This window comes from Pogona vitticeps, chromosome 4, assembly GCF_051106095.1.
Source record: "Pogona vitticeps strain Pit_001003342236 chromosome 4, PviZW2.1, whole genome shotgun sequence".
NCBI lineage: Eukaryota > Metazoa > Chordata > Lepidosauria > Squamata > Agamidae > Pogona > Pogona vitticeps.
In genome coordinates, this window is record NC_135786.1 from 55,569,093 (window position 1) to 55,595,327 (window position 26,235).

The 26,235-nt window shown below is 44.6% G+C and overlaps 1 protein-coding gene and 1 long non-coding RNA gene across 4 annotated transcripts; one reads left to right on the forward strand and one right to left on the reverse strand.

Annotated features, from left to right (window-relative positions):
* Positions 1-13,650, reverse strand: LOC144589008 (uncharacterized). Its single transcript, XR_013544831.1, has 2 exons — positions 13,318-13,650; positions 1-12,456 (listed from the first exon to the last, which is right to left on the reverse strand). It is a non-coding gene; the product is annotated as an uncharacterized LOC144589008 (long non-coding RNA).
* Positions 13,643-24,645, forward strand: CDKN1A (cyclin dependent kinase inhibitor 1A). 3 transcript variants are annotated; one of them, XM_020795493.3, is made up of 3 exons: positions 13,643-13,759; positions 21,152-21,556; positions 22,637-24,645. In XM_020795493.3, exons 1-3 carry the CDS (start codon positions 13,666-13,668, stop codon positions 22,684-22,686), a joined length of 549 nt encoding a protein of 182 aa, XP_020651152.3. In that variant the 5' UTR covers positions 13,643-13,665; the 3' UTR covers positions 22,687-24,645. The 3 variants fall into 3 exon arrangements, with proteins under 3 accessions (XP_020651152.3, XP_078248870.1, XP_020651169.1); XM_078392744.1 differs by lacking the exon at positions 13,643-13,759 and adding an exon at positions 16,014-20,920; XM_020795510.3 differs by lacking the exon at positions 13,643-13,759 and adding an exon at positions 16,016-17,207.
* Positions 24,646-26,235: the final 1,590 nt, after the last annotated feature.

Consider the following 26,235-nt stretch of genomic DNA (forward strand, 5'->3'; position numbering starts at 1 on the left):
TGGGAATTTGGCTTGGCATTTTAAAAAAGTCAAGGCCTGTTTGGTTTAAAATAGTGTACTGACCCAGTTCACACATTGTGGTAAGGTTATTTTTTTTAAAAAAATATTCTCTTTACTATGGCCAAGCAGGCGTGCAGGTGCATACTGGTTTCTCTCATTTGACTTCTACAACCAGAAAGAATGGGTGAATAAGCTGGGGAGGGATTCTTTGTCCATGGCTGTATGCATTTGGTGGGGGTGGGTGTCAAATTTGTGCCTCTAGCAGCACCCACTGTGGTCTGCACAAGGCCTGGAAATGGCTCCCAAATGGTCAAAAATCAACACCAGAAAGTGACCAGATACTCAGAGCTAGTTTTGATTTTTTGCTGGGAGTCTCTCTCTCTTTCCCGCTCTCTCCCTCTCCCCCCATATGCCCTGTTTCCCAGCACAGTTGGACTCCTGCCAGCCTGCCCAAAAGCTCTTTTCATGAGCAAGCAGAGGCCTGATTCTTCTTAAAAGGGGACGTGCACATCTTCTGTGGCAGTGGTGGTTGGACTGGAAGGGGGGGGGGCTCTACCTGGGCCTTCACAGGTGGCCTTTGGCAGCTGCCTGCAATCCACAGATTGCCTGCCTCCTGTGCTTAAACAGACGGAGAAGAGTCCCTGGCTTATATGGCCACACCCACTTTGCAGGAGGAGACGAGCAGGAATGACCAAGCACATTGTGCACTGACCCACTGTATGCTAAACTTCACAGAGTCGTCCAAGTGTGCCTTTTAGCTTGTACAGCTATAGCTGAAGGAAAACTTCATTCTTAGCCTTTCTACTTGGATAACTGTGTGTATATTGGTTAAAAATCTATAACATAAGGACAGTAGGTTCCCAGGCAGTCATTTCCAGGCAAACAAATGTACTTTAAGAGTCCAAAGATCCCTACTAGAAAATGTAAAAAACAAACAAAACAAACAAACAAGCAAACAAAAACCAGGCATAGCAACTAAATATTTCAGTGTGAAATATATTTGTTCAGAGTCTTAGCCAGCTATGCTCTTTGGCTGGATACTTCATCCCATCTTTCCTTATCCTGTTTTTTTTAATGCTCCCATCTGAAAAATCAGAGCTAGTGTGATGTAGTCCATAGTATTAACCAGGACTCAGGAGACCTGGGTTCTTGGCTCAGAAAACCCACAAGGAGGTGATGATGGTAAAATTACTGCATTCCTTCAATATTATACATATCCTGGAAACCCTACTAAGGTCACCATGGCACATAATGAACTCACCCCCAAAATCAATCAGTGTCCCCCAGTGCAGAAGTTCCTGGTTAAAGAAAGGACTTCTAAGTTCCGGTTAAACTACTTGGAATGCCCATTCTGAATTTGTTCTTTGAACATCCTATTTTTCTCATTGAACTGATGGTTAAAGTGTATGTCATGGCAACTATTATTAGACAATAACACAATTCCAGGGTTGACGTTTCCTTGCATGGTACACAGGAATCATGGCCAATTGTTTCCAGTTGCTTTTATCATGTGTTTCGTCATCTGCCACTTAGATCACCTCTTACAATGTAATCTTATCCAGTTCAACTGGTGCTGTAAGAATGTCCCAACCTTCAAGCTGAATGCTTGTGAAAGGATCTTAATGTGCTGATACTGAATCAAATCCAGTATATGTTACCTCACTGGTAGCTTTCTGCATGGATGAATTCCCACCAGTTCTCCAGCTCTTCTCTCTATGCTGAAGTCAGGAGACTCTGCACTTACTCCATGTGGTATAGTATAACTTTTCATTGCTCAGAAAGTTCCTTCTGAAAATTTCTTCCTGTTAATTTTTACAATGTTAAGGAAAGTAACCTGTAGTGGTTGCTCATTGCAAGAATAATAATTAAAAAACCTTGTTACATTACTCATTGCATTGCTTGCTATTTTCTGTTACTTTTCATTTAAAAAAAAATAAACATAGGGCTTATAATGGCATAAAATGGATAAATTCCTGTCAAAATGCCTCTGCATGTGTCTTAAATGCTCTTTAAACGTAATTTTTAACAATAACAATGCAATGTTCTTCATTGGATAAGAAAGTAAATTTGTTCCTTATCATGTTAGTTTAAAAATGATACTTCATTACACCCTCATTTCTCTAAAGAGCAACAAATTACTGTACAAGTAAATATGCTGCTTGTAACTCATTATTTGTGAGTTGTGGTAACAAGACACATATTCTCTGAGGAATTAAAAACACTGTCATGTGTTCCAGTACCGGAGCCCAATTTAGCAGTTGTACTTGCCATGTAAGAATCTATAGGACTTTGTATACTTGCCTATGTGTGTTCAGTGATGGTACCTATGAAGTCCATTACCCAGACAGGAAGACACACAGCATACTGGTATTTTGCATATACTGTATAACAGGTAGACAACTGCTTTAAATAGGGAGCTGGCATTGCAGATTACCGTCTTCTACTGTTGTCAGCCCTCAGAATTGTTTATGCTGACTCAGGCTGATGGGAGCTGCAGTCCAGCCACACAGTCACCACCCTTGCCATACGAGTACCTTTCTTCTACTGTGTCTGTCATCCCATTGCACTCTGACCAATGTTCTGAGAGGCCAACAAGGGACGGGTGGAGTTTGGAGGCATTCTAATTTCCGTTCGCAAGTCAAAGCAACATTTTGCAAATGGAGCCGTTTGTAATTCAAAATGTTCGCAAGTGGAGACGTTTGTAAGTCGAGGTACCACTGTACTTGCCACAAACGCTTATAAGCACAGTGAGAACCCCCGCCAGTGGCCATGCTACCTGGGAAAATCTGGGAGCTGTATTCCCAACAAGTAGATTATTCACACTGCGGCTAGGAAGGATAACATGGACCTGAGCTAGATGAGACCTTAGGGTGATCTGACTGTGCTCCCTCTACATTCTTCAAGTCCATTCAAGGCCTCACTTGTTTTTATGGGTAGGCTTGTGCTACTGGAACTCTAGTACATGCTGTTTATGAATGCTTGCAGGATTTAGCTGACCAGAAGTCTCAGAAGCAAGGGTGGGGGAGAGAAAAGGAATATGTTTAGGCATGTTCTCCACAGAATTCTCCTCTCCAGATGGAACCACTTTTCTAGAAAAGATCCACCCTTTCTGAAAATCTTCTCACTAAGCTGTGGATTACCCATATCATATACACAGTACTAAAATAAGAAACAAAAAACCAAAACAAAAAACAGGCGTTGCAAATGCAATTCCAGGTTGACTAGTTTGTCAGCTAATTTTCACAGAACAAGTGCCTGCCCATATTCTGAATAATTAATATGCAGTACAGTAGTACCCTTTGTAATCAAAACATATAGTTCAACATATCCATGCAATGTTTAATTATTATTTATTGGGTTGTGGTTGGTAATCTGTCTTATTTTTCTTTCTTTTTATTTTATTTTGAGTGTGTTTGTGAAGATCCTTAGTCATCCAGGTGAGATTATCTGGAGGTTGAGTCATGGCAACTGTACATCTTTCTTATTGGGTTGAAATTTTTCACTACTCATCCAAGTAACTTCTCCAGTCTGAGGAGACTTAGTAGGAGACCCCTGATATATTGTCCAATGTGGAAGATGTATCGGGGGTCTCCTACCAACTCTCCTCAGACTGAAGAAACTACTTGAGTGAATAGTGCAACGTTTCATCTTAATAAGAAAGAAGTCCACTTGCCTTTATTTTTTTGTGGTTTCTTTTTACTCTTTATGAATTAAAATTGAGCATACATTTGGAATGGAAAAATAGCTAGTAAATTTAATAATAATAAGCCCAATAAGATATGGCTGCAGTGCAGAAATCCAACAAATTCAGTCAGATAAGAACTACCAGGATCTCCAATATTCATGATAATGTTCACACTGAACATATTTTAAGGCCTTCAAATGCAAGAGAGATTGACAACAACCATCTTTGGCCTTTTTAAACCAACTTCAAGAATATAATGAACATGCTGGTTTTTTAAAATTTTTTATCAGTCTTTCATATGGATTGATTCCTTCAATTTACAGCCTGATCTGTATAATTATGTCCTACATTGCCCCTATTAACCTGGCAAAATGACAACACCAAGTTCACATTGCCTGCAATATTTCCAATCTCCAGCTCTGGGTCCTTTCTGTTCTTACAGTTCTCCAGTTGATGTAACAGATTAATGGGATTGCATTGACAATACGAGATTGCAATCCTCTGAGAAGCTAGGGTCTCTGGAAGGCAGGTGCATTCAACATGCTGAGTCTTTTTGACAACTAGATCAAAGGGTGGAGAGCGGACAGTGATTGTGTAACCACCTCCCTCTAACGACGGCAAAAGATCCACAAAGTATGTGGCAGAATGAATCCACAAAGCTTTGTGAAATTCAGAGCGTGGCGGCGTCTGTCTGTGTCCTTTTGAGATTCCAGTGCTCCATCTGAGTGGCTGGAATTTCTTTTTAATCTATCCTTGCATAAGGGCATGGTTTGCATGACTGCGGATGGAGGAATCAGATCTGCTTTTGCGGAAGGCTGCCTTTTCAACCCCATGCTCACCTCGCCTGCGTGAGTCAATTGACATAGCACAATCCAACCAAATAACCTGAAGGTGTAAGGACAAAACATTACAGGCTGTCACCACCAGATTATTGTTTCTGACTATTCTGGGAGCCAAGATTGGAATGTGACATCTGAATTGAACCACTGTCATTCTGTGTAAGGTTTGTTTGTTTTTTTCTTTTCACACTCACTAAAAAGGGAAGCTTCATATTCAGTTAATTGAAGCCACATTACAGCACACTGGTGCATTAATTCCATCGATTTTAGCAGGTTTGGCTCTTTTTGATTATAGCTTAAGTTGTGTAGCCACAGCTTTCAGAATAGCCCAGAAACTGCAGTTTAGAAAAGCTCCTTTTTTTTCTACAGCACTCAGAGTCCTCTAGTACTGAGTTGGGGGATTCTGGGAGATGTAGTCAAAAAAAAAGCCCTTTCGCTAAGTTCTGACTCGAAAAAGCTACTGTTGTTATGTGCTGTGACGTCACCTCTGACTCATGGTAACCCTATGAATGAGTGCTCTCAAAAATGTCCTGTCCTCAGATGCCCTGCTCAGCTCAGCAGACTCAAGCCCGTTAACTCTTTTAGGGAGCCAATCCATCTCAAATTTGGGCTTCCTCTTTTCCTGCTGCTTTCCACCTTCCAGCATTATTGTCTTTCCCAGGAAATTCTGTCTTATGATATGTCTGAAGTAGGACATCCTCCATTTCAAGATTTTTGCCTCCAGTGCTAGTTTAGGCTTGTTTTTATCTAGGACCCACTTATTCATCTTTCTGGCAATCCAGACTATCTGCAAAGCTTTCCTCTAGCACCACACTTCAAACAGATCCATTTTTTTTCCTGTCAGCTTTCTTAACTGTCCACACCAATACATGGAATACAGGAGTGTGGATGATCTTGGTCTTGGTCTCCAACGACACATCCCTGCACTTGACAATCTTTTCTCCTTTTCTGCTGCCCTTCCTAGTTCCAGTCTTCTTCTGCTTTCTTGGCTGCAGTCTTCATTTGGATTGATGATTGAATCAAGGTATATAAAATCTCTATTTCAATTTCTTCATTGTCAATGTTAAAGTTGTGTAGTTCTTCTGTCGTTTACTTGGAGACCACTCCATGCAACGAGACCGCTTCCTTTAGGCTGCATAATTTAGAACGTATCTTAGATCTAGAACGTATTTTGAATGTGTGTGTGTGTTCGCCTCGCTTGAAACAAAAATTGCCACTGGTGTCACAGAGAAGCACAGTAATGATGTTCTCTTTATTAAAACAGATTGCTCTATCACCATCATGTTAGAACTGCACAACTGAAATGGACCCTATGGATCACTGAGTCCAGCCCTTCCAAGGAGGTCCAGTGGGGAACTGAACTCTGGCTGTGCAGCCAGATGCCTAAACCCCCAAGTTATCTTTTAAAATATATTTATAAGAATGGTGGGTAGAGTGGGGGGAATTAACAAAACCAGCTACTTCTAGTCAGAGTTTAGTGGATTTGGAAACTCCCAGAATCCACTCAAGAGCCTGCCTACTAGCCATTCTACCAAGGAAACTCTGGAACATGTAGTCCAGAATGGAAATTTCCATTCCAGCAAGGTGAGTACTGTTATGAGCTGGGCTGACTTGGTAACTGCAAATGAGTTGTCAGTGCCTTGACAAAAGAACATTAACATTATGTATGTATTATTTTATGGCACTATTTACATACAATATATGGTGCTTTTTAAAAAGAGAGGTCCCTATGGTGGTCGAAGATCCCAACCCCTAAGGTGTTTACAATCTTTAAAAAACATTGAGAAATGGGAAACAAAAGATAAACTAGAGATACATGGAACAAGGAGCAAATGGAGGACTACTGCTTGAAGTGCATGGTCTTCATCTTAATTACAGGGAGGAAATGGGAAATCTTTAATATTTCTTAATGGCTGGCAATGTTACTTTCAATGATTTTACACAGGCAATTCACCTTTTGGGTGGATCCTGAGTTTCATGGACTCCAGATGCCTGTGTGAGAACTTGTTCTTTTTATAGTGTGGGAAGAGGTGAGTTTCTTAACAGTGGTCCATCATGGAGGGATACAGCCTAATAGAACATGCATGAATGGCTCTTGTGCTTCTCTTGCCTGCCTAAGAAGATTGCATGCTTGCTGCCAGTGATTTCTCAACTAGAAGCCAATAAGTTTTGTCACACCACTGATTTCTGACAGACCAGACAACGGTATGGAGTATAGATTCATAATGGAGTCCAGCATCCTGCTGGTGTTGCTCTCAGCTTCCCCGACACACTCCAACCCCCCTCGTTACATTAAGGTGTGTATCCAAGGGTGAAGAGAAGCTATGACCTCACTGGAAAAGATAGTAATTCTAGAAAAAGTGGAAGACAGTAGGAAAGGAGGAAGATGGAACACGAGGTGGGTTGAGTAAATAAATGAACTGGGCAGAGTTATTCAAGACAAGATCTTTTGGAGATCTTTATTCATAGGGTTGCCATAAGTTGGAAATGAACTGAAGCTCAGTTTAGAGGCCTGGTGAAACCACAAATAACCATGTTGATCACATCAGGCTGAAGTATCTATGGTGCTATGATGAACAGGCAAAGACCCTGAAGTTTATGGAAAGGATTGCATCCAAATGTATAGAAGCAATTAAAAAACAATCTGTACTAGCTGCTTTGCTTTACCTCAGGACACAGGCTGACTTACACCTCTTACAGATAAGGACACCTCTTTTACATTCAGATTATCTTTGCAGTAGGAGGAGAAAGTGACAGGGAATACACAAGAGGCCTCTCAGCTTTTGTGTAGATCATCAAGTAATTGAGTAGGAAATGATCTAAGCTGGAGGAAATAGACAAACTTTGATTTCTTATCTATGAGCAGCAGGTGTTTCCACCCTGAGAATGGGCCGTTACCACTGAAGACACTTTTAACAAGGATAGTTTAGAATTAAACACAATCACAGGAGATACCATTATTTTCATTGCAGATCTGCTCTGGATCCAACCCTGTTGCAAACGTACTCTGTAGCCCATGGTAACACCTACAGTCTGCATAAGAGGGCTGTTATCAGCAGGCTTTAGGGATTGTTGAGGACACTAGAGATTTATTTGTGTACTTTAGAACCTAAAGCCTGCCCTTCAGCCAAAAAAAGTCTCCCAGGGAAGCTTACAGCATAGATAATGAGATAGCCCCTGCCTTCAGGCTCATCATCAGAATACTGTATAATGAATCACAGAAACAATAAGGGATGTGGAGGAAGGAGAGGGAGAAAGAAATTCAGCAGATCAGGAAATCTTAAAACACATCAGAGAAAAATCCACAGATAGATCCCATTGCAGACTAAGTGCTCAGCGGCCACCTGGCTGATGTTTGGAAGTTGTGGGAACACTGAGAACTAGGATGGAAAGAGGATGGAGTAGAAAGATCTGCAATATTTTGTTACAGTGCACATCTCACTTGGTTGCATCTAAACCCTAGTGTCTGTTCCCTTTTCACATCCCTAGTAGATGCTGTTACAGCTGATGTTCCCTGCACACCAGCCAGAGCAATTTTGGTGCAGGAGTTTCCCACGCCCATCTCTCCTTACTTCTTCAAGAGTTGAGTCTCACACCCAGAATCAAGTGCAGTGTTTTGCAAAATTTTGGAACTGTGGTCTCTTTCTCAACCTAGTCTACCTGCTGGGCCACCCAGCCCTCTGGCAGCCATTTATCTGGCAGACAAGTGCAGAGAATCCTAAAGCAGATCTGCATGTATGCAATCTTCTGTATGCAATCTCCCTGTACAGGGAGCATTGAACCAATATCCACATAAAAGGGGGAATGCTATTCCAGGGCCTCTCAAACACACTCTCAAAACCAGGCAGCCACTAAATGTGAACCTTTATGGTGTAGTGGGTAGAGTGTGGACTAGAGGCAGAGAGGCTTGGATGCAAATCCCAACTCAGCCATTAAGCTACTGCAGCCCCCACCCAATCCTGTTACCATTTCTCAGTTTATTCCAGTTCAGAGGCTGTTCGGAATATGAAACAGGAGGAGAGATCCATATATTTTTTTTCTTATGCTCTTTGGGGAAAGTTCAGAATAGAGACCAGGGATTGATCTGTACCTTTCATGGTTAACAGAGTCATTTGGATGGCTGCTTTGCTGAATTCTGCCGCTGGTTAGAAAGTGAAAATGCTGCCTAGCTCTGCCTGCTGGATTCTCAAAATAAAGTGGGTTTCCCTCCTTCCTATTTCTGTCTCTTTCCAGTGCCTTGCAGAATCACACAGGGAGGAGGGAGGAGACATCCCTTAATTAAAAAATCCACACTGGGAGCATAGAGAAGTTAGGGTAAAGAACAGTCAATAGATCTGACTTTTATCAGATGGCCTACTTTCCAGAGTAGCACATCCCACGTACTGCTAGCCCATGACTATCAATGGAACAAGGCATGTGATATTATTTAAAAAAGAAGACAGCTTCTGCTATTGTTCTAGTTACAGTAGTGTTGAAGTTTTTTGGCAATGTTCGAAAGCATATGGTGAAATTGTTAGTATTTGTTTACACCCACTACTTGTAGCTTGTAGGAGCAACAGTTCTTGGCACAAAAATTAATGCCTTCTGTGCCCTCTACTCTGTTTCCCCCACCCCCCACCCCACCCCCAAACATAATTTCTCTGCTCTGTTTAGCTGAGTGAGAGTGCCCTGGGCACAACAAGGGAGCTCTTTTCCATGGGGCCCTGTGCCAGGGGGAGGTCTTATGGCAACAGAACCAGAGAGGGAGTGCCAGGCATGGAGTCGGGTCTGAACGGTTGCAAGGGAATAGTGGCTGGCACAAAGAGAAGGGATGTCTCACAGTTCTGAAAAGTTGAGGGTTTCTATTTATTTTACATCTTATACTTCCATACATAGTGCTCATTGTCTTTCAGTGCCATCTTCAGTTCAGCCACAAGCTCTTCTACATTCAATTAGGAACAAAATCACTGCTCCCTCCTATATATTCCATAATGTTTTTTTAAAGTTGCTAAACAGATTTTTAAATAAAAATTTAACACATAACAATCAAATTTAGTCATTATACGTACAACTTAAAAGCAACACCATGTCCATGAAACATTTTTTTCCTGGGATCAGTATATAAGTCACAGAAAAATAAGCAGTGGATAATGGAGCTTCTATTTGTGGCACCCCCAAATATGCAAAGGCATTGAAATGATACTTTCACCCATGGTCTGGATGAGGTTCAAAACCTCACCCAGACCATTAAATACACTGGATGATTTTGGACCAGTCACAGTCTGTCAGCCTAACCTACCTTACAGACTTGTTGTGAGGATAAAGGAGGGGGAGAAGGAGAGTGACGTTGAGCTCATTAGAGGAAATAATAATAAGTCAGTTCTTTTCAGGGTTTTCCAGGTGGATAGTACTCAGAAGTAGTTTACCATTCCTTTCTTCTAGGTGCATCCTGGGACTGTTCAGTCCACCTAAGGCTACACAGGCTGGCTTTTCTGCAAAGCATAGTGGGGAACTAACTCCCAACCTCTGGCTCCACTTATTGAACTATTCAAGCAGCACATTAGAGGAAAAGCAGGATATAAATGTAACAAATGTATAAATATGTGGGCACATTATGAAGGGTTCAAATATGAAGGCTAGTCTGGAATTATTATTCCATAAATGTCTTCCTCATCTCAAAATCAGACAAGGAGGATTATGACTCCCCCCCCCCCGGCATTGTTTTACATGCCTTAAAAAGCTATCCAACAGGCAGAAATTCAACAGGTACCAGGACTTAATGGAAATATGATCATGATGGAGGAAACGCTATCTGTTTAACATATCCCCTACCACACAGCTATCAAACACCTAGCTATTCTGCCAGAGACAAAGGTGGCAAATTAGGCACCAGTCACACAGATAAATAAGCATATATTTGTCGAGCTAATCTTTAACGTTTACTCCTGATCTCCACCGATGAAATTAGCAATTCGTGCTTTTCACCCAAATACAGAGACCTTAGGGATACTACACTACAGTGTTTTCTGCTCTCTTTAAAATGTTATTCAGTTGTAATAAATGTTATTTGTCTGAAGGAGGCAACTCAGTCTGGATGCAGCCTTTCTAAACGACATGCCCAAACATGTTCTGTATGAGAACACTTAGGTTCAAAATTTCCCTATCTTGGCACTTTTACTATGAATGCTCAAAGCCTAAACTTCTTCCCTTTTTTGTTCTCAAGCACAAATTTTCTGAAATTATTGTGGGGGGGGGGGAAGAAAGAAAAGATTTCCCTCAGGTTCTGTAGTAGAGAGGATAATAAAATCTTTAAGCATGTGGCAATGTTCGTTATATTATGAAACAGTCAGATATCTGTCTAAATAATAATTCTGCTGCTTCTCTCACCCCAGGCCTTTTTGGACAACTGAAATGTTCTTCAGGGCTAAGATTCCTTACTGCCGCCACCTAAAGAGTCCTTATAAAAAAGAAAAGGCAAGATTCATAACATAGTAGTCATATGTTACACTAGAGAGTAAGTGACATATGTTATAGCAGGCATGGGCAAATATTGCCCTTTGGGTGTTTTGGGCCTATAACTTCTGTCAGTTTTAAATGGCACAACCAACAGCAGGCGATTATGGGATTTGCAACACAAAAACCAACAGAAAACCACAGTTGCTCCCAGAGATATGGACTCGAGATTCGGGACTTGCTATGAAGTCAGACTTAAGCTGCACTGGTGACTAGACTTGGACTCGACTTGTTCCACCACCACCACCCCCATGTCTCGGACTTGACTCGTGACTTGAAACCCACCCACCACTCCCTCTTTTTTGTGGGGGTGGTGGGAAAGCTTGTTTTCAATAGGGATTTGAACTTGGGACTTGGTACCAAAGAGTTGGACTTCGACTTGTAGTGACTGAATTTCCAAAGTGAGACAAGGGCCCAGCTGTGTGACAAGCCAAAACATCAACAGTGGCATCTCTCTTGTTTATAGTTGCAGTGATGAAGGCTTTCACTGGTAAATTTCTGACTAAGACATAGCCGTTTGAGGCCAGAGCTTGGAAAAGTTACTTTTTTAGATGACACCTTTCAGAATCCTCCAGAATTCTGTCAATTAAATTTCAATAGGCCCATTGTGAATTCTCACTGGAGGATTCTGCAAGTTTTATTCTGGAAAGTAAAATTTCTAAGTCCTCTTCAAGGAAGTAGAGCCAGGCGAGTAACTTGTGGCTCTCTCTATGTTGCTGGCCAGCAGCTTCAAGCAGCCTTCTCGATTAAAGCCAGCAGTGTCGGCTGACTGGAGTGGTATCTGGAGGGCTGCAAGTTGCAGGCCCCAGAGTTAATCCCCTTGATGAGGCTGATGGATACATGTAGAATTTTGTTTTAAATCAGGGATGGGAAACCAGTGGCCTTCCAGATGTTGGACTGTAACTGCCATCAGCTGTGTCTAGCATAGCTAGTTAGGGTTACCCCATCTTTCTGTCAGAGCTCCTCACTTAACTCAACAGCTAAGTTGTGTGTTTGTGTGTCACAGACAAAAAGAAGAAAGAAATCTTGCCTCTTTACCAGGGATAAACTATTAAAAATGTTGTACTACATGGATATTAAACCTAGGATCATTGGCTAGTGAATGCAGAACATACAGAGGACTGGCAATGGCTTCAGAAAAGCATGAATGCCAACAGTTTTGACCAGACTTGTTGCTCGTGGCAGTTTATCATGCATGGGATTCCCTCTTGTAGGAATAAGGATTTCTGGCATCATCATGTGGGTATTTTAAAATATATGGGAAGAGGTTGTTTGGCACTAAAAATCAGTCTGCAGAGACTTGACATCTCTTTTAAGAAAATTGCAGCGTACCTCCAGGCTCCACACCTTTCTCCAACAGGTGCCACTTCCCTTCTTCCTAGGATCCATCCCTTTGTAGTTTTTCAGCCTGAGTAGACCTGGCAGTCCTACTGGCACAATCTGAGAAGAGAGGAGTGGAAAACCAGGTTTGGTTACATCTAATTCATTCTGTCAGTGAAGAACATGGATGGCTTCAACAGTTTTTAAAGCATACGAATCCAGTTTTCAATTTAATTGAGAAATATAGAGAAATCAATCAATAACAATGTAGTGAACAGCTGTGACAACCAGGCCTTATACAGGAAGGAAAGAAACAGGTGGAGTGACACAGCCGTTTCGGAACTGTTTTGGGGTGTCATTAATGGACAATCAATTGTTACCTGACATTGCTGAATCTTTTCTGGCAGGAAAGGGGAAAGGTGCCCTTCAGAAGGGCCTGGTTTTGTTTTGTGTCGCAGGTGCCAAAACCAACTCTGGTGGCTTTGGGAATTACACCTATTGACGATGGGGGGAGCGATGTCACTTGGTTCTCCGCCTCAGGCAGCAAAATGTCTTGGCTCCTCGCAGAGAGGAGATCCAAATGGCATTGGTACCTGAGCTTCCACCAAGCCTGTTAGCTTACTGTAGTCACTGAGGGAGACTTCTTTTTTGGTTTGGGTGCAGTGAAACTTCTTTAAAGCAGGGGCATTTTTGCAAAGGAGCTGGAACCTTTGAATCCAAGAGGCCACTGGTCAGATGCAGACTGCCTCATCCCGGTTTCTGCTTGCTGCTCTACCTGCTACTTACCTGTCTACTTTCTAAATCGTTCTAAAAGAAACAGAAACCCTACAGGGGCTGGGGAGGATGCTAAAATGCTGGCGCGTGAGCCCAGCAGTCATCCTGGAAGTGATGTTTATATGCATGAGGGAGAATACCTTAAAGGCTGCGATACAATTTTTTTTAAAAAATCATTTGAGCCCCTTCTCGGACTATCTTTGTTACCTGAAAGTGTTGCCAATGCTGGTCGGAAATTTTTCAAAAAAAATATTTTGACGTCTCTTTTTCTACAGAGGGTCGAGGTATGGTTTTCTGGGGGCCGGCGTCGCCGCTTTTTGCGCGGCTGGACGTCAGCGCTGGTATAATAAAACCCTTGCGGGCGGAGTCTGGCTCTTTCCCGGGACAAGGGAGGGGTGGGTGGCTGGGAGAGAGACGCTCTAGTCTAGGTAGTCCTTTTGCGGCCGGGACGCGGTTCTTTGGAAATTCCTCGGAGGGGGGGGGGGAAAGGGAGCGAGGGAAGCCCCGCCCCTCAGGGCAGGGGCGGGGCCGGCCTCTCTCTCTCTCGCAGGCTTTATGTACTCCGACGAAAGCAAGTGCGGAGCTCAGAGCTGCCGACCGGAGGGCGCGTTGGGTGCAGCGGCCAGCGGGAAGGTGCCGAGCGAGGGAGGTGAGCGCTCTTTCTTCCTGTCCCCCCCTCCTTCCCTCAGATGTTCCGTAGGCGGTGGCGGCGCTGCCCTCGCTGCTGGGGACAGGATGCCCCGTCCCGTCACAGCTACAGAGCAACGCTAGGGTCCGGCGCGACTCCTCGCGAACGCCGCTTCCCCGACGCGACTGGAGGCGCTTTCTTCGGATGGCCCCCCAAGGAAGCAGGTGGCATTGGCGTCTCCCTTTGGATGCGGTCCGTGCCACCCCCCCTCCGCCCCTTCTCTCGCCCTTCCTTGGGATCCGCTGCCTCGTCCTTTGGGGAGTTCAGGTGCGCGGGGCAGAAAGCATCTCCTCCTTGGGCTCAGCGCTCGCGGCTCCTCCGGATTACCTTGCTTCGCTTCTCAGATATATACTAGTATTACGGGCAGGGGCAGGGGCGGAGGAGGTATATATAGGAGTGCACCGATCCTGAGGCGCGTCGGCCTGGCGAGACCCCTGCCACCCCAACTTCTGATCCTGAAATCTAGTTAGGATCTAGCCGGAGGGAGGTGGGCCTCTCCCTCACTTCCACCTGTTCTTCCCCCAGCCCATCTCAAACAGTCCGAAATCTGGACGGCTCACTTTCCTTTGGGTTATCCGCTGAAAGGATGAGGCGACCAGGGGGTGGTCTGGGCAAGTGTTAAAAACCTCGCGTTTCCTTCTAGGAAGGCTTTCGGTGGCGGGCTTTTCTCTAAAGCGGTTAAATGTCTCAGAGACGGCTGGGCATCCCCTCCCTCGGCAAAGGGGGGGGGTGATAGGGACGGTGGCAGCTCCTCCGTGTAGAAAAACAATAATGACTAGTAGCCGAAAAGAGTTGGGTTACTTGCTCAGAACAGGGTGGGTGGGGTTTCGAGGGGGGGTGTACTTGTCATCTAATTTCCGACGGTGAGTGGGGTGTGCGTGTGCGTCAGAATGTAGAAACCGAGCGCTGATGGAGAAGGAGGAAGGGGCAGGGTGATGCGCGCCAGTTGGCACGTATCTCGAAACTCGGGCAAGTGGTGACGGTGCTGGGCTCGTAATTATGGTGGGGACGGTCTTCGGAAGGAAAACGGAGTGGCTGGTCCTGTTATTAAGAAAGGAGATTCTTCTCTCTCTCTCCCCCCCCCCCCCTTTTGATGACGAGTAATTTTCTTGCGCCCCTTTCCTGGACGGCGTGTGGAAGGGGAGAAGCGATGCTTCCAGGGGAGAAGAAGCGCGGCTCCGTCCTTTGCCAAGGCTCGGGGATCCAGCCCGCAACTACAGGGGGTGCTGTCGAGTCGGTAGCCGGACGGTGACTCGGCAAGGCAGAGAGGGAGCCTGTCGGGACATGCCCTGCCGCGGCGGGGGAAGTGGGGAGAGAGGGAGGGGAAGGAGGCGGCGGCGGCGGCGATGATTGCTAGGCGGGAGGGGGAAGCGAGGCGGCGGCGGCAGCAGCAGCAGCAGCAGCAGCCTGTGACTCAGTGCCACAGTGACTCTTTCGGGCTGATGTAAGAGGCCCGGCCCGGCTCTGACTGTTCCCGGGGCATTTCGGAGAACCGCCTTTGGCGGGCAGATTATCCTGTTTGAAGAAAGGCAGCCGCGATCTACGTCCTGGGCTTCTCAACGCTTGCCCCTGCCTTCGTGATCTCGGTGGCTGAAGACAGGAAGAGGCAGGCAGGCAGGCAGGCAGGCGCGGACAGACAGACCGACCGACCGACCGACGGACGGCCCCGTTGCGCGCGCTGGGTGGAACTTGAAAGACGCACGAGTTCCTTTGACTCTCCGCCCAGCCCGCCGATGTTCCCTTCTCGGCTGGGAACTCCTTGTTCCCGACCCGACTTTTATTGTTGTTGTTGTTCTGCTGCTTTGCACTCCTGGCCGGGGAGTCAGCCCGACGTTGACGCTCCGTTGAGAGGCGCGCGCAAAGTCTACGGCGGCGAGAAGCCCTTCGCAGCTCGCTTCGTCCCCTTTGCGTTTGGGGCTCAAACATGTTAAAAGATATGAGTTGGGGGCGCACGCACCCAGCCCTTAGCAACGTGCCAAGCCCCAATAGCTGTGTAGGCAAACATTAGGGCTTGGCACGTTGCTAAGGGCTGGGTGCATGCGCCTCCAAGAACCCACCCTTAAAAAAAATACACCCATATTTTTAACATGTTTGAGCCCCAAACCCAAAGGGGATGATTGGTCTTGTTTGCCTACTGCCCCTTCTCGATTCCTCTCTCTCTCTCTCTCTCTCTCTCTCTCTCTCTCTCTCTCTCTCTCTGTGTGTGTGTGTGTGTGTGTGTGTGGGGGGGCATCAGAAGGTCTCGACCGTCGGTTGTGCGCGTCTGTGTTTGGAAAGGGCGGCGAGGCGGAGCCGTAGTAAGCTTTCCGGCTTGCTTCCCGGCCTCGGGCAGAAATAGGTCTGTGTGGCAAGGGAGGTTTCGCAACTTCCAACGCGGCACGTGATGCTGGGGCTGTGGTGCCAGATGACGTCATCCCGGGGTGAGCGCCGCTCGCTCGCACACCTCCTCCGGGGACGATAAGCAAGTCCCTCTGTTTGCTTTGTGCCGCCGATGTGGGCTGAAGGGAGCTCACGCCCTCGGCTCTGTCTCTAGGGGAGCACTGGGCAATCGGCTGACTTCCAGAGGAGAAACACCGAGGCCGTCAAGCAGGGCAGAATCTCTGCAGCAATTGGTTGCAACGGCTGGAAGCAGCTGGGTTTGGTGTGGTTCCCCCCCCCGAACCCCGTAAAGCTGTTGTTGTAACAGTAGCGACCTATGTTGTGATTGGTCAGCTGTTGCAAACATCAGCTAAAAGGTGTTTGTGGAGTAAATAAGAGACTGTCAAAAGTTGTGTTGCACTTTGGATGGTTGCTTGCACTCCTGCTGCAGAAGGTGGAGTTCGTGTTTTGCATAGAGAAGGTCCCCGCTCCGCAGGGTGGCAGTGGTGCCCGGGCTCACGGGGTTCAGCGTTGGGGCCCTCCTAGTTATCCAGATGAGTTCATCATCTGCTACTCACCTTGAGTTTTACTTCCGTCTCTGTCCTTATCTGCAGCTGTTGCAGTGTTGAACGTGCGTGTGTGTGTGTGCGTGCGCGCGCGCGCGCATCCGTGTGCATGACCGCCGGATATAGATTTTCTCAGCAGCAGTACCTTATTCCTGGCTTTGCAAAAAAAAAAAAAAGCAAGCTGCTCTTGGTTGAGGTAAAAACAGATAGAAGAGATCTGTAGATGGCTGTGACATAACTCTTTGAATTTGTGGGCTTTCCTGAGGGGTGTGGCTATGGAGACTGTAATGATTAGTGCTTCCCCTTCAAAATATACCAGCGCAGCTACTTCTAAGACTGCATTCTGAAGCCATACCAGAGAACTAGTGCTAGTTAGTCACGTCAGCAATACCAAAATCCATATATAAGAACTTTGGGTATTCAATACAGCTTGGCTTCCTTTCTTCCACGGTGAGAGAAATGAACACTGTTTGCTTGACGAAAAGGTGGGGCTACATTTTTGTACTGCGTTGTGTCCTCAGTTATACACCTCTGTTTGACTCTGCTGTTATCAGAGGAGGAGAATGTCACTCAGAACTTAAATGTGACCAAGATTTGTGGAATGGGGCAACAGTAAGAACAGGAGGTGCTTGGCAGGCATCCTGCTCCAGTGGCTTGAGGTGGTGGCTTAAGAAGATAGCGAGTTGAGGCCTGTCCTTGGCAGGAATGCTACCTGCCAGAACTTGTTCTGTTATGCCTAAAACTCCTGGTGAGGTCATCTGGCATAGTTGTTTATAAAGAGAGCGTGAAAACTGCTGCTATTTTTAATCTCTTGGCCTCTCCCCACAGCCTGAACACTGAGAAAAGTCACCATTGTAAGATGTGCTGGGCAACTTAGATGACTGTGGTCTGAGAAAGTACAGTGGCCCCGACAAAATGAGGGTGGTGTTGGTGTTGGAGAAATAGAAAAAATAATGTTGAAACAAAATGGAGAGGTGGACATGCAGTTTGGTTAAACACCTTGGTGACCCCAGACCTTCTGTACATGGATGAGTGTATTCACAATGGATATTTAAGAGGACTTTACACTTGTCCATAATATGACTATATGCACTGATTAGAGGAGTTACCCAGCATTGGCAGGACTCAGAATTAAGAAAATGGGTAACAGTTTGGGACAGACTTGCACTGAGGGAAGAGTTAACTCATGCTCTCTGTGCTGAGTTTGTACTCACCGTGTCTATGGTGTGGATGGTATGGTCTGGATGGGGGATGGCAAGGAGGAGATGACAAGTAATTGAAACATTGGCTTCTTGTGAATTAAGGGACTCAGATGGAATACAACAAGAGTCAAACCCAGCTGTGGGAACCTATCACTGTGTGTGTCAGCGCCTTTGCTGCCTGTGGGTATCTACACCTGCTAGAAAATGGTTAATCTGCATGGTGTATGCACAGCAAGTAGAGTTTGCACTATACAAAAATACCTGTGTAGTGTCATCTTCCCAACAGAAATTCGGCTGGCACCCTCGCTGGGTGTTTTTAAAAGCCAGTTAAAAACTTGGTTATTCAAGAAGGCCTTCTCTCCACTCAATTAAGTCTTTCTCTCTTTTTTTTCTTTGCTATTCCATCTTGGTAATCCTCTCTTTAAATTAATTGTTTTAAATTGAAATTGTAGTTGTAATTTTATGATTTTATATATTTTTATACTGTTTTGTTTTATTTTGTAAGCCGCCCCGAGTAGACATGGTCTAGAGGGGCGGGGTAAAAATCAAACAAACAAACAAACAAACAAATAAATAAATAAATCTTGTGTATGTTTACCCAGGAATGAGTCCTGGGAACGGACTTATTCTTGGGTAAACATTTTTGGTTTATGGATTACTTGTGCAACTATGTACAGTGGTGCCTCGCTTAACGAGTGCACCGTATAGCGATGTTTCCGTATAGCGATCCCTTTTTCGGGATCGCTATACGGAAACATACCCGATCTTCGCAATGGGGAAAACCCGCATTGCGAAGATCGGGTATTGCGGCGGCCATTTTGGAGCCGCCGAACGCCGGAAGCCCGGAAATGGCTGCCGGCAGCCGTTTTCGCGCCCTGCCCTCGCTTAGCGAAGGCGCAAAAATGGCTGCGGGCACCTGGAATCCTCGCTGAATGGGTAAGTAACAAAGGTATTGGAACGCATTAAACGAAGTTTAATGTGTTCCAATACATTTCCCCTACCCGTTTAGCGATGATTCCGTATAGCGAGGGTTAATCCGGAACGGATTAACCTCGCTATACGGGGCACCACTGTAGTTCTAAAAACTTATTCTTGGTTGTACTTGCTGCTTTGGTGTAAACACTTCTCCAGCAGGTACATTTCAAGTGTCCACACATCACACAACCCTTCTACTCCTTCAGTCTATCAGGACCATCCTCTTACCTACTCCTGTATTTATTATTCATTTTATTTCAAATATTTTTACCTTGCCTTTCTCCATAAAATCACCCAAGATGGCTTTTGCCTCTTCCTGCTGTGTCTAGCAAGTAAAATAGCCCTGAACTGATAAGACACTGTAAGCATTTGAATTAATGCTGCATCAGTTTAGTGCTATAGCTAAACTATGAGATTTTTAAAAAATCATTGTTTACAAATTGAATTGCACTTTTAGCCCTTAGCAGTGAGAACAGAAGGCAGACAGATGGAGCCAGGTTCACTCTCACGCCATGCCCCGCTCTGTGAATCATCAATGATATGGTGTGGACACTCTCAACAATGGTCCTAATGGCCCATACACAGTGATAACACAAGCCAAAATAAAGACAAAATAATGCAAGCAGAAAAATACAAGCACTGCTAGCTAAACAGTATGCACTGCATACTCATGCCAAAAGGTTGCATCCACTTGTAGGGAGCCCTAATATTGTGTAATCCAGGGGTCTCCAGACTTTTCAGAGTGAGGCCCACAACACATATGTTCCAGATTTTTGAGGGCTGAAGGAAGACGCGCACGTATGCCTGCCTGCCTGCCCACCCACCTGGATAAAAAGGCAAAGCAGGCGGGATGTGGCCTGCAGGCCATTGTTTGGAGACGCCTGGTGTAGTCTGTGGAACAAATATTGAAAGGAACAGTAAGAAACACCGTTGAGTTGGTCTCCAAGTCTCTTTAGTGAATCTTAATATGTATCCAAGTGTGGGTGTAGAAATTAGATTTGTTTAGTATGTAAAGTTTTTTTTTGCAGTGAGTGTGTTCTCACAAGCAGCATAGACTCTGATACGGTACAGCTTGTAGCATACTATGTGGAGGGTTCTCTCAGCTCTCTGATGTGGAGAATTCTGTTCCACATCAGGCCATCCCTTTAATGCAAACATGGTAACCCTTTCTACCTAGTTGACTGTGTACAGTCGTCTGATGAAGGAGTGCATGAAAAAAAAATTACCCAGGAGGGGAAAAAAAAGACTAAAACTTCAGCATAAGTGACAAAGTCCTGCAAGTCCTTTAATTCTTCAGTGTTTCATTGCTTGCAGCTGTCTTCTGTTTTGAAAGCTGCTGTTCACAGGGAAGGAAGGGTGATGGCTGGTGTGTATAGGGCAAAGAGCACCTTTTTTAGTGGTGATGTCATTTGCTCAGAAGAATTTTTAGCTGCTGCTGGTGTCACTTGAATGATGATACTTAATTCCTGGAATGAATTCTTGGCCATATAGATCCCATAGGTAATGGCTGCTCGTTGTGTGCAGTTAAGTTATTTAAAGCTGGTGTGGTGAACATTTGGATTTCCTGTTGATGAATTACTGCTCCCATTATCCACCACCATTGGTTAATGGTAGAGCAGATGGGGTTAAACAAAAACTGGAGAGCCTTAGCAGGTTTTTCACACCTGTTTTAAAGATAACAGCTATATCAGACTTTAAAGGTGGGCATGGGAAATGTGTGGCTCTGCACATGTTGTTGAACTGCAGCTGCCATCTTCCCTCACTCTTGCCTGTGTTGACTAGGATTGTTGGAATTGCAAATGTGAGAGCCCTACATAGTTCTTACCATGCTTTGATGCCCGTTCTGGGATATCTAGAGAGTGGATATTTCCCACATGTACTACAGTGCCTGTTCTATAATGGCATCCTGGCTGTGGCATGCCCTCCACCTCAAAGTTCATGTTGCCCAGGATGGGGGGGGTGTCCTTCAACCCTCCAGGTCTTGATGAACCCCTACTCCCATTGCACCACCCTCAACACAGGTAAGATTGGCTGGAGCTCATGGGGAAAAGAGTTCAGGAGGGCTACAGGTTTCCTAGCACTGATCTCGCCTCTGTGCTGAAGGCCTTGCATTGGGAAATCAAGATCATGCTGTTTTGTGAGGTTTTTCCAACTTCCCAACACTCTTCCAAAACATTATAGCTCAGTTGTTAGCTGCCTTAGAGTGAAAGATGACCTAGAAAGATGAAAACTGTTCTTTGTTTTCCTCCTAGCTGCAAACATGCCTCTGTCTGGGAGCAACATCCGGCAACCTTCCTGCAGTAGGAAGCTGTGCAGAAACCTCTTTGGACCAGTGGATCATGAACAGCTCCAGAAGGACTTCCAGTCCTTAATGAGGGTTCAGCTGGAAGAGGCCCAGCAAAAGTGGAATTTTGACTTTGAAACAGAAACCCCACTTGAAGGGAACTACAAATGGGAGAAGGTCTCCCATCTCAACCTGCTCCAGTCTCAGGACCTGCTGAGCCCCACAAAGGAGAACAGTTGCGCTGGTGAAAAGAGATCGTCCCCTGTACACCTGAAGAAGCTTGCAAAGACAGAGAGTCCGGTGCAGGTGGGCCTTGAGGCTTGCAAGACTGGTTCCCCAAGGAGTCTGAAACGAAAGCAGACAAGTATGAAAGGTACAGATAGGCTGGCTTTGTTTGTGCAAGAAGCAAGATGTTGCTAATGACCACAGCTAGAGCTGGAATGGGATTTCCCCAGACTGAAATCCCATCCCCACTCCCCCTTTCCAGCACTTGAACCTCTGAACTGGATATGAAAAACTGGTCCCTTGGTTTTGGCATCCATTTAAAATATTGCGAAATTTGACTGTGGAAGATGTTAAATACAGCTGCGTGTCGGCTGATAAATACTGAATGGGAACACATGACATGTTAAATGTAGATTATTTGGAGGATGTAAAACACAATACTGGCTAAAATCCTCTTGTTCACATATGCTGGTTTAAGTGCAGTGTAAATCACAACAGCAAATTGCTGCTAGTTGAAGAGTCATTGCTTATATTCCACTTTTTGACCCAAGCAGCATTGGCACACAATGAAGAGTACGAGTGGTGATTCCTGAACTGGTAGCAATATGGTGCTGCAATTTCATCTATTGGAAGTATGCTGGCTTATTTAAGGAATAGCATTCTGGCCATGGATCCATAAAAGAGAATGGGAGACTAATAGTTGATTTCTTGGTATGCTAGATCCGTGTATGGCATAAGAATATGCCATTCTGATAAAAAAAGATCCTTACATGCTTCACGGTAGCAGCTAAGATGATAGGGTATTTACCACCTAAATAGTGTGCTTGGGTGCAGGAATGAGATGGCCACGTGGGAGTGAAGGAAATAAATCTGTGAGTGACTAAAAGTGCAGAACATCTAGAATCTGGGGAGTAAGCATGCAAAAGTTTGCGCTGTTAAGATGTAGGGTTGGGAATTTCAGGTCCACAACAAATGCTTGTTATATCTATGTTCTGTGCTGTATAGATGCTATCCAGTATCCTGCATATATTCTATATGTGTTTGTTAGCTCCTAGAATACGAGCTGGTGGGTTATCTGAGTGGCTGGGGAAGAAAGGCAACATTTCTTATATCGGGTGAGGCTCCTCTTAGCCATACATGAACACTTTCCAGGATTTGCCCCCTCCCCACCCCCACCCCCACAGTCTTCCAAGCAGCAGACTCAGTTTGCCTTTCTCCTCTTTTCCAGATTTCTACAGCTCAAAGAGGAGAACTGTCCCATATAAGTCCAAGCCATGATAACTACGCGGCGAGCAAGATGCATCCATGTGGTCTCTTGGCTGAAGGTGCTGAGCTGTCTTCACTGCTGTTTTCTGGAACAAGGCATATTTGGACGTAATCTCCAGTGAAGTCACCAGGATGTCTGTTTCAAGGAGCACCTGTTCAGAGTTAGCAGCCCTACTCTGAAGACTCTCACAATCCTCTTAGATTACATGAACTGTTTAGCGGACTAGTGTAACACTTTGGAAGGATGTAGAATTCTTTTCTTACTTTTCATATAGCACTGGAGCTTGATGTGCAATTGGATATTGTAAAGCCTTATCATAAAACAGAGTGCAAAGTTGATGTGGGAGGGGAGAGACATTATTTAAAGGACAGTGTGATGCATGTAGGACAGGAGCCATGTAAATTCTGCTTGTGACTGAGGTTCTGTCTTGCTCTCCAGCCATTCCCACCATTCATATACCTGCCCCAGGTAGAAGCTTGTTTGCGGTATGAATCACTTTGAAAGGTGCAATGCCTATGGTAGCAATATTTTAGAGGATAACTCTTTCCCAGATCGTATTGTGTTTTCTTGCTCTCCAGAGTTTGAAGGAAAAGACTGGGGAGCAAATTCCTTTTCTAAAGATTAAAAAAAACTTGTTATTACAGCAGGCAGAAAATGTTTGTGTAGTCAGAGCATCACAGATCAATACATTTTATTGCTGTGGCTGTGAGGGGGGTGGCACTTTACCAACCAACCCTGGAGAGCATGTGAAGCTTGATGTGGTCCCTTTCTTAGTCAACTACCCTAAAATATTAAGCCAGATCACATAGGAGACACTAGCCTGGGGAAAACATAATTTATTAGCATCTACAATGTAGCATAGCACAGGCATGCTAGCATAGTTTTACAAACACAGTCACTCAACCTTACTTCCGTACTTCAAAGCCCCCAGCACAGAATTATGGTAGACGAATGGGGAAGGAGAATAATGCAGGGTTTGGTTGACTGTGAATGCTAGCCAAGGTTGATGGGAGATGCTCTTTGGCTGTCCATTCCTTAACTTTGCTGAGGCATAGAGTACTGGTAATGTACATTGTTTGACTCCTCCTTGCTTTTCCTGAGGTTGTGTGGCTGCCCCTCTTTGCCTGCAGTCCTCAAAGGATGATGTATTTTGGGGCTGGAAGTTATACTGCTGAACACTATAGCTGTAATTAGTGTGAGATGATCCAGCTGACAAGTTTTCTACTCCAAATTTGGCACTAATGCTTCAATGGCTGCAGGTGTATTTCTGTCAAGAACCTGCCTACTTGAGACTTGGTGCAGTGTTCTGAAGGGACAACCTGCACTACTTGTGGTCTCTGGAAAACAAACCTTTGCTTCTCTCATTCTACTCACAGCCCTGGGCTCTTCTGCTGTCCAAATGCTGTTAACTTTGACGTGTGCAATCTTGTCCCTTTTGGGGAGAAGGTGAGGAGACAGAAGGAGGGTCTTGGTGGGACGGGTATTGTGTAAGCCTGGGATAAAGAAATGGGCTGGCTGAATGATAAAGCAGTGGAAATTGGGAGACTATCAGCCATATACTTTAATGAAACCCGAAAGATTGCACACTACCCACAGATGAGCCACACAGCCTCAGTTTATTAACCATGAAGGACATGTTTGCATGGTTTTGACTTGAGTGGCATTGCAAGAAGTGCACTTAACAGACAGAAAAGGCCAAGATTTTTTTGCGGATGGATATTGAATGCATACCTAGAAGAGCGTGGTATAAGAGCCATTCTTCAGGCATTTTCTGAATCTAGTAAAGTTGCCTATGGCCTTTTGTCTTTTTTTTTTCATGCACAGGGCAGGCTGCTTTGACCATTGCACTTTGTCATATAGGGGAACAGTAGGTCTCTTTTTGAGCACTAATCGGTTTGTTTGTGACTATGATGCTACTGAATTTACTGACTAAGCCTAGGAAAATAAAGCCACTTCATAATGGAGCAAAACTTGTTCTGGTGTAAATTTTATGTGATCTATGTGTTTGGACTGAACAAGCCTGGATGCTACAAGCAGTGTGATCTCTCATCCCAGCAACGGTTCCTAAAAAATTGAGCTGTTTTTTTTGGGGGGGGTAGGGGGATTGAGAAGAAATTAAGAGACAAGATGAGGCCACATTATTTCTCCTATCTGATTATAAAGGGAAGTGTGGCAGACTGTGGGAAGTAGCTGCAGAGGGCACCATAGGTGGCAGTCTTCAGGTCTACAGAATATACTTTCATATGAACCCTGTGAAGCCTGGTGCAAATAGAATTCATTTGCAGTTACAGCAGGGATGGGCACAATGTGGCATTCCATATATTTTTGCACCAGCATTGGTTGCCATCCTTTGTGCTTGTTAGGGCTGACAGGAGTTGTAGTTTAAAAGCCATTTAGGAGGTAGTGCTTTGCCTTCAAGTTACAGAATTCTGAGTCATAAAATTCGTTCCCTGTACCAAAACTGAATAGAGCTCCTAACCTTTGTGCAGAGAAATTCACTCCTGAAATTCACTTCAATTTAGCTGTACAACTTGGGGTGGGATGTGTGTGGCAGAAATTTTGTTGCTGCTGTTGGGACTCAGAACTCTTTGCTGGCCTGGTTCAAAATAGCACAGGGATCTATAATCTGTCCACCCCTGCAAAAGATAATGGAGCACAATTTGCTTGCTAAAATATATTATTGTAATAATTAGGAAGAATGTGCCTTGTCAACCAAGACAAGGTCCTGTAGAACTTAGCACCATCACACTAGCTATTAAAGCCAACATTTCTTTTTTTCTTAGGCTAATAGTGTCTTGTAAGATCCTAAGCTGAAATTTGACTTGGGTCCCATTATTGGGAGCAATGTGAGATATAAAATGAATGAATGGATTAAATCATATGGTAGTAGTACATTCTCTTCTTGAAAATTACAGTAAAGCCTTTGCTTGTGTGGGTCATGAAAAGCTACAGATTGTTCTAAAAGAAATGGGTCTGCTACAACTTTTGATTTTCCTGATGTGTAACTTTAACTCTGGATGAGGGGCCACAATGATGGTATAATATGGAGAAACAAAATGGTTTCCAATTTGGCGAAGGTGTCAAGTGTGTTTTATCTCCCTGTCCATTCAATCTGTATGCAGAATGTATCATGCAAAAAGCTGGGTTAAAATCAAACAGGAGGAGGAGTGATAATTGGTGGAGTTAACATAGTAGCTTAAGATATGCCAGCAGAACATAGTATGAACTTGAAACAAGAGCTAATGCCAGCAAGGGGAAAGAAAAAAGTAGTTTAAGTTTTGCTTGAACATTAAGAAGTCAGAAAGCCTGACTACAGAAGAATGAATAATAGTAATTATATAACATCAAGACTTACAGGGAATTTTACTAAGGTTTCCTAGATATACAACACTCAGAAGCAGTTTACTATCCCCTTCTTCAAGTGTGCTTTGGGACTGCGCAGCTTGCCCAAGGCTACACAGACCAGTTTTTCTTCTGAGAAGCACAAAGGGGAATCAAATTCCCAACCTCTGGCTTTATAGTCAGGTACATGATTACTTAATGTGAATGCTAATGATGTA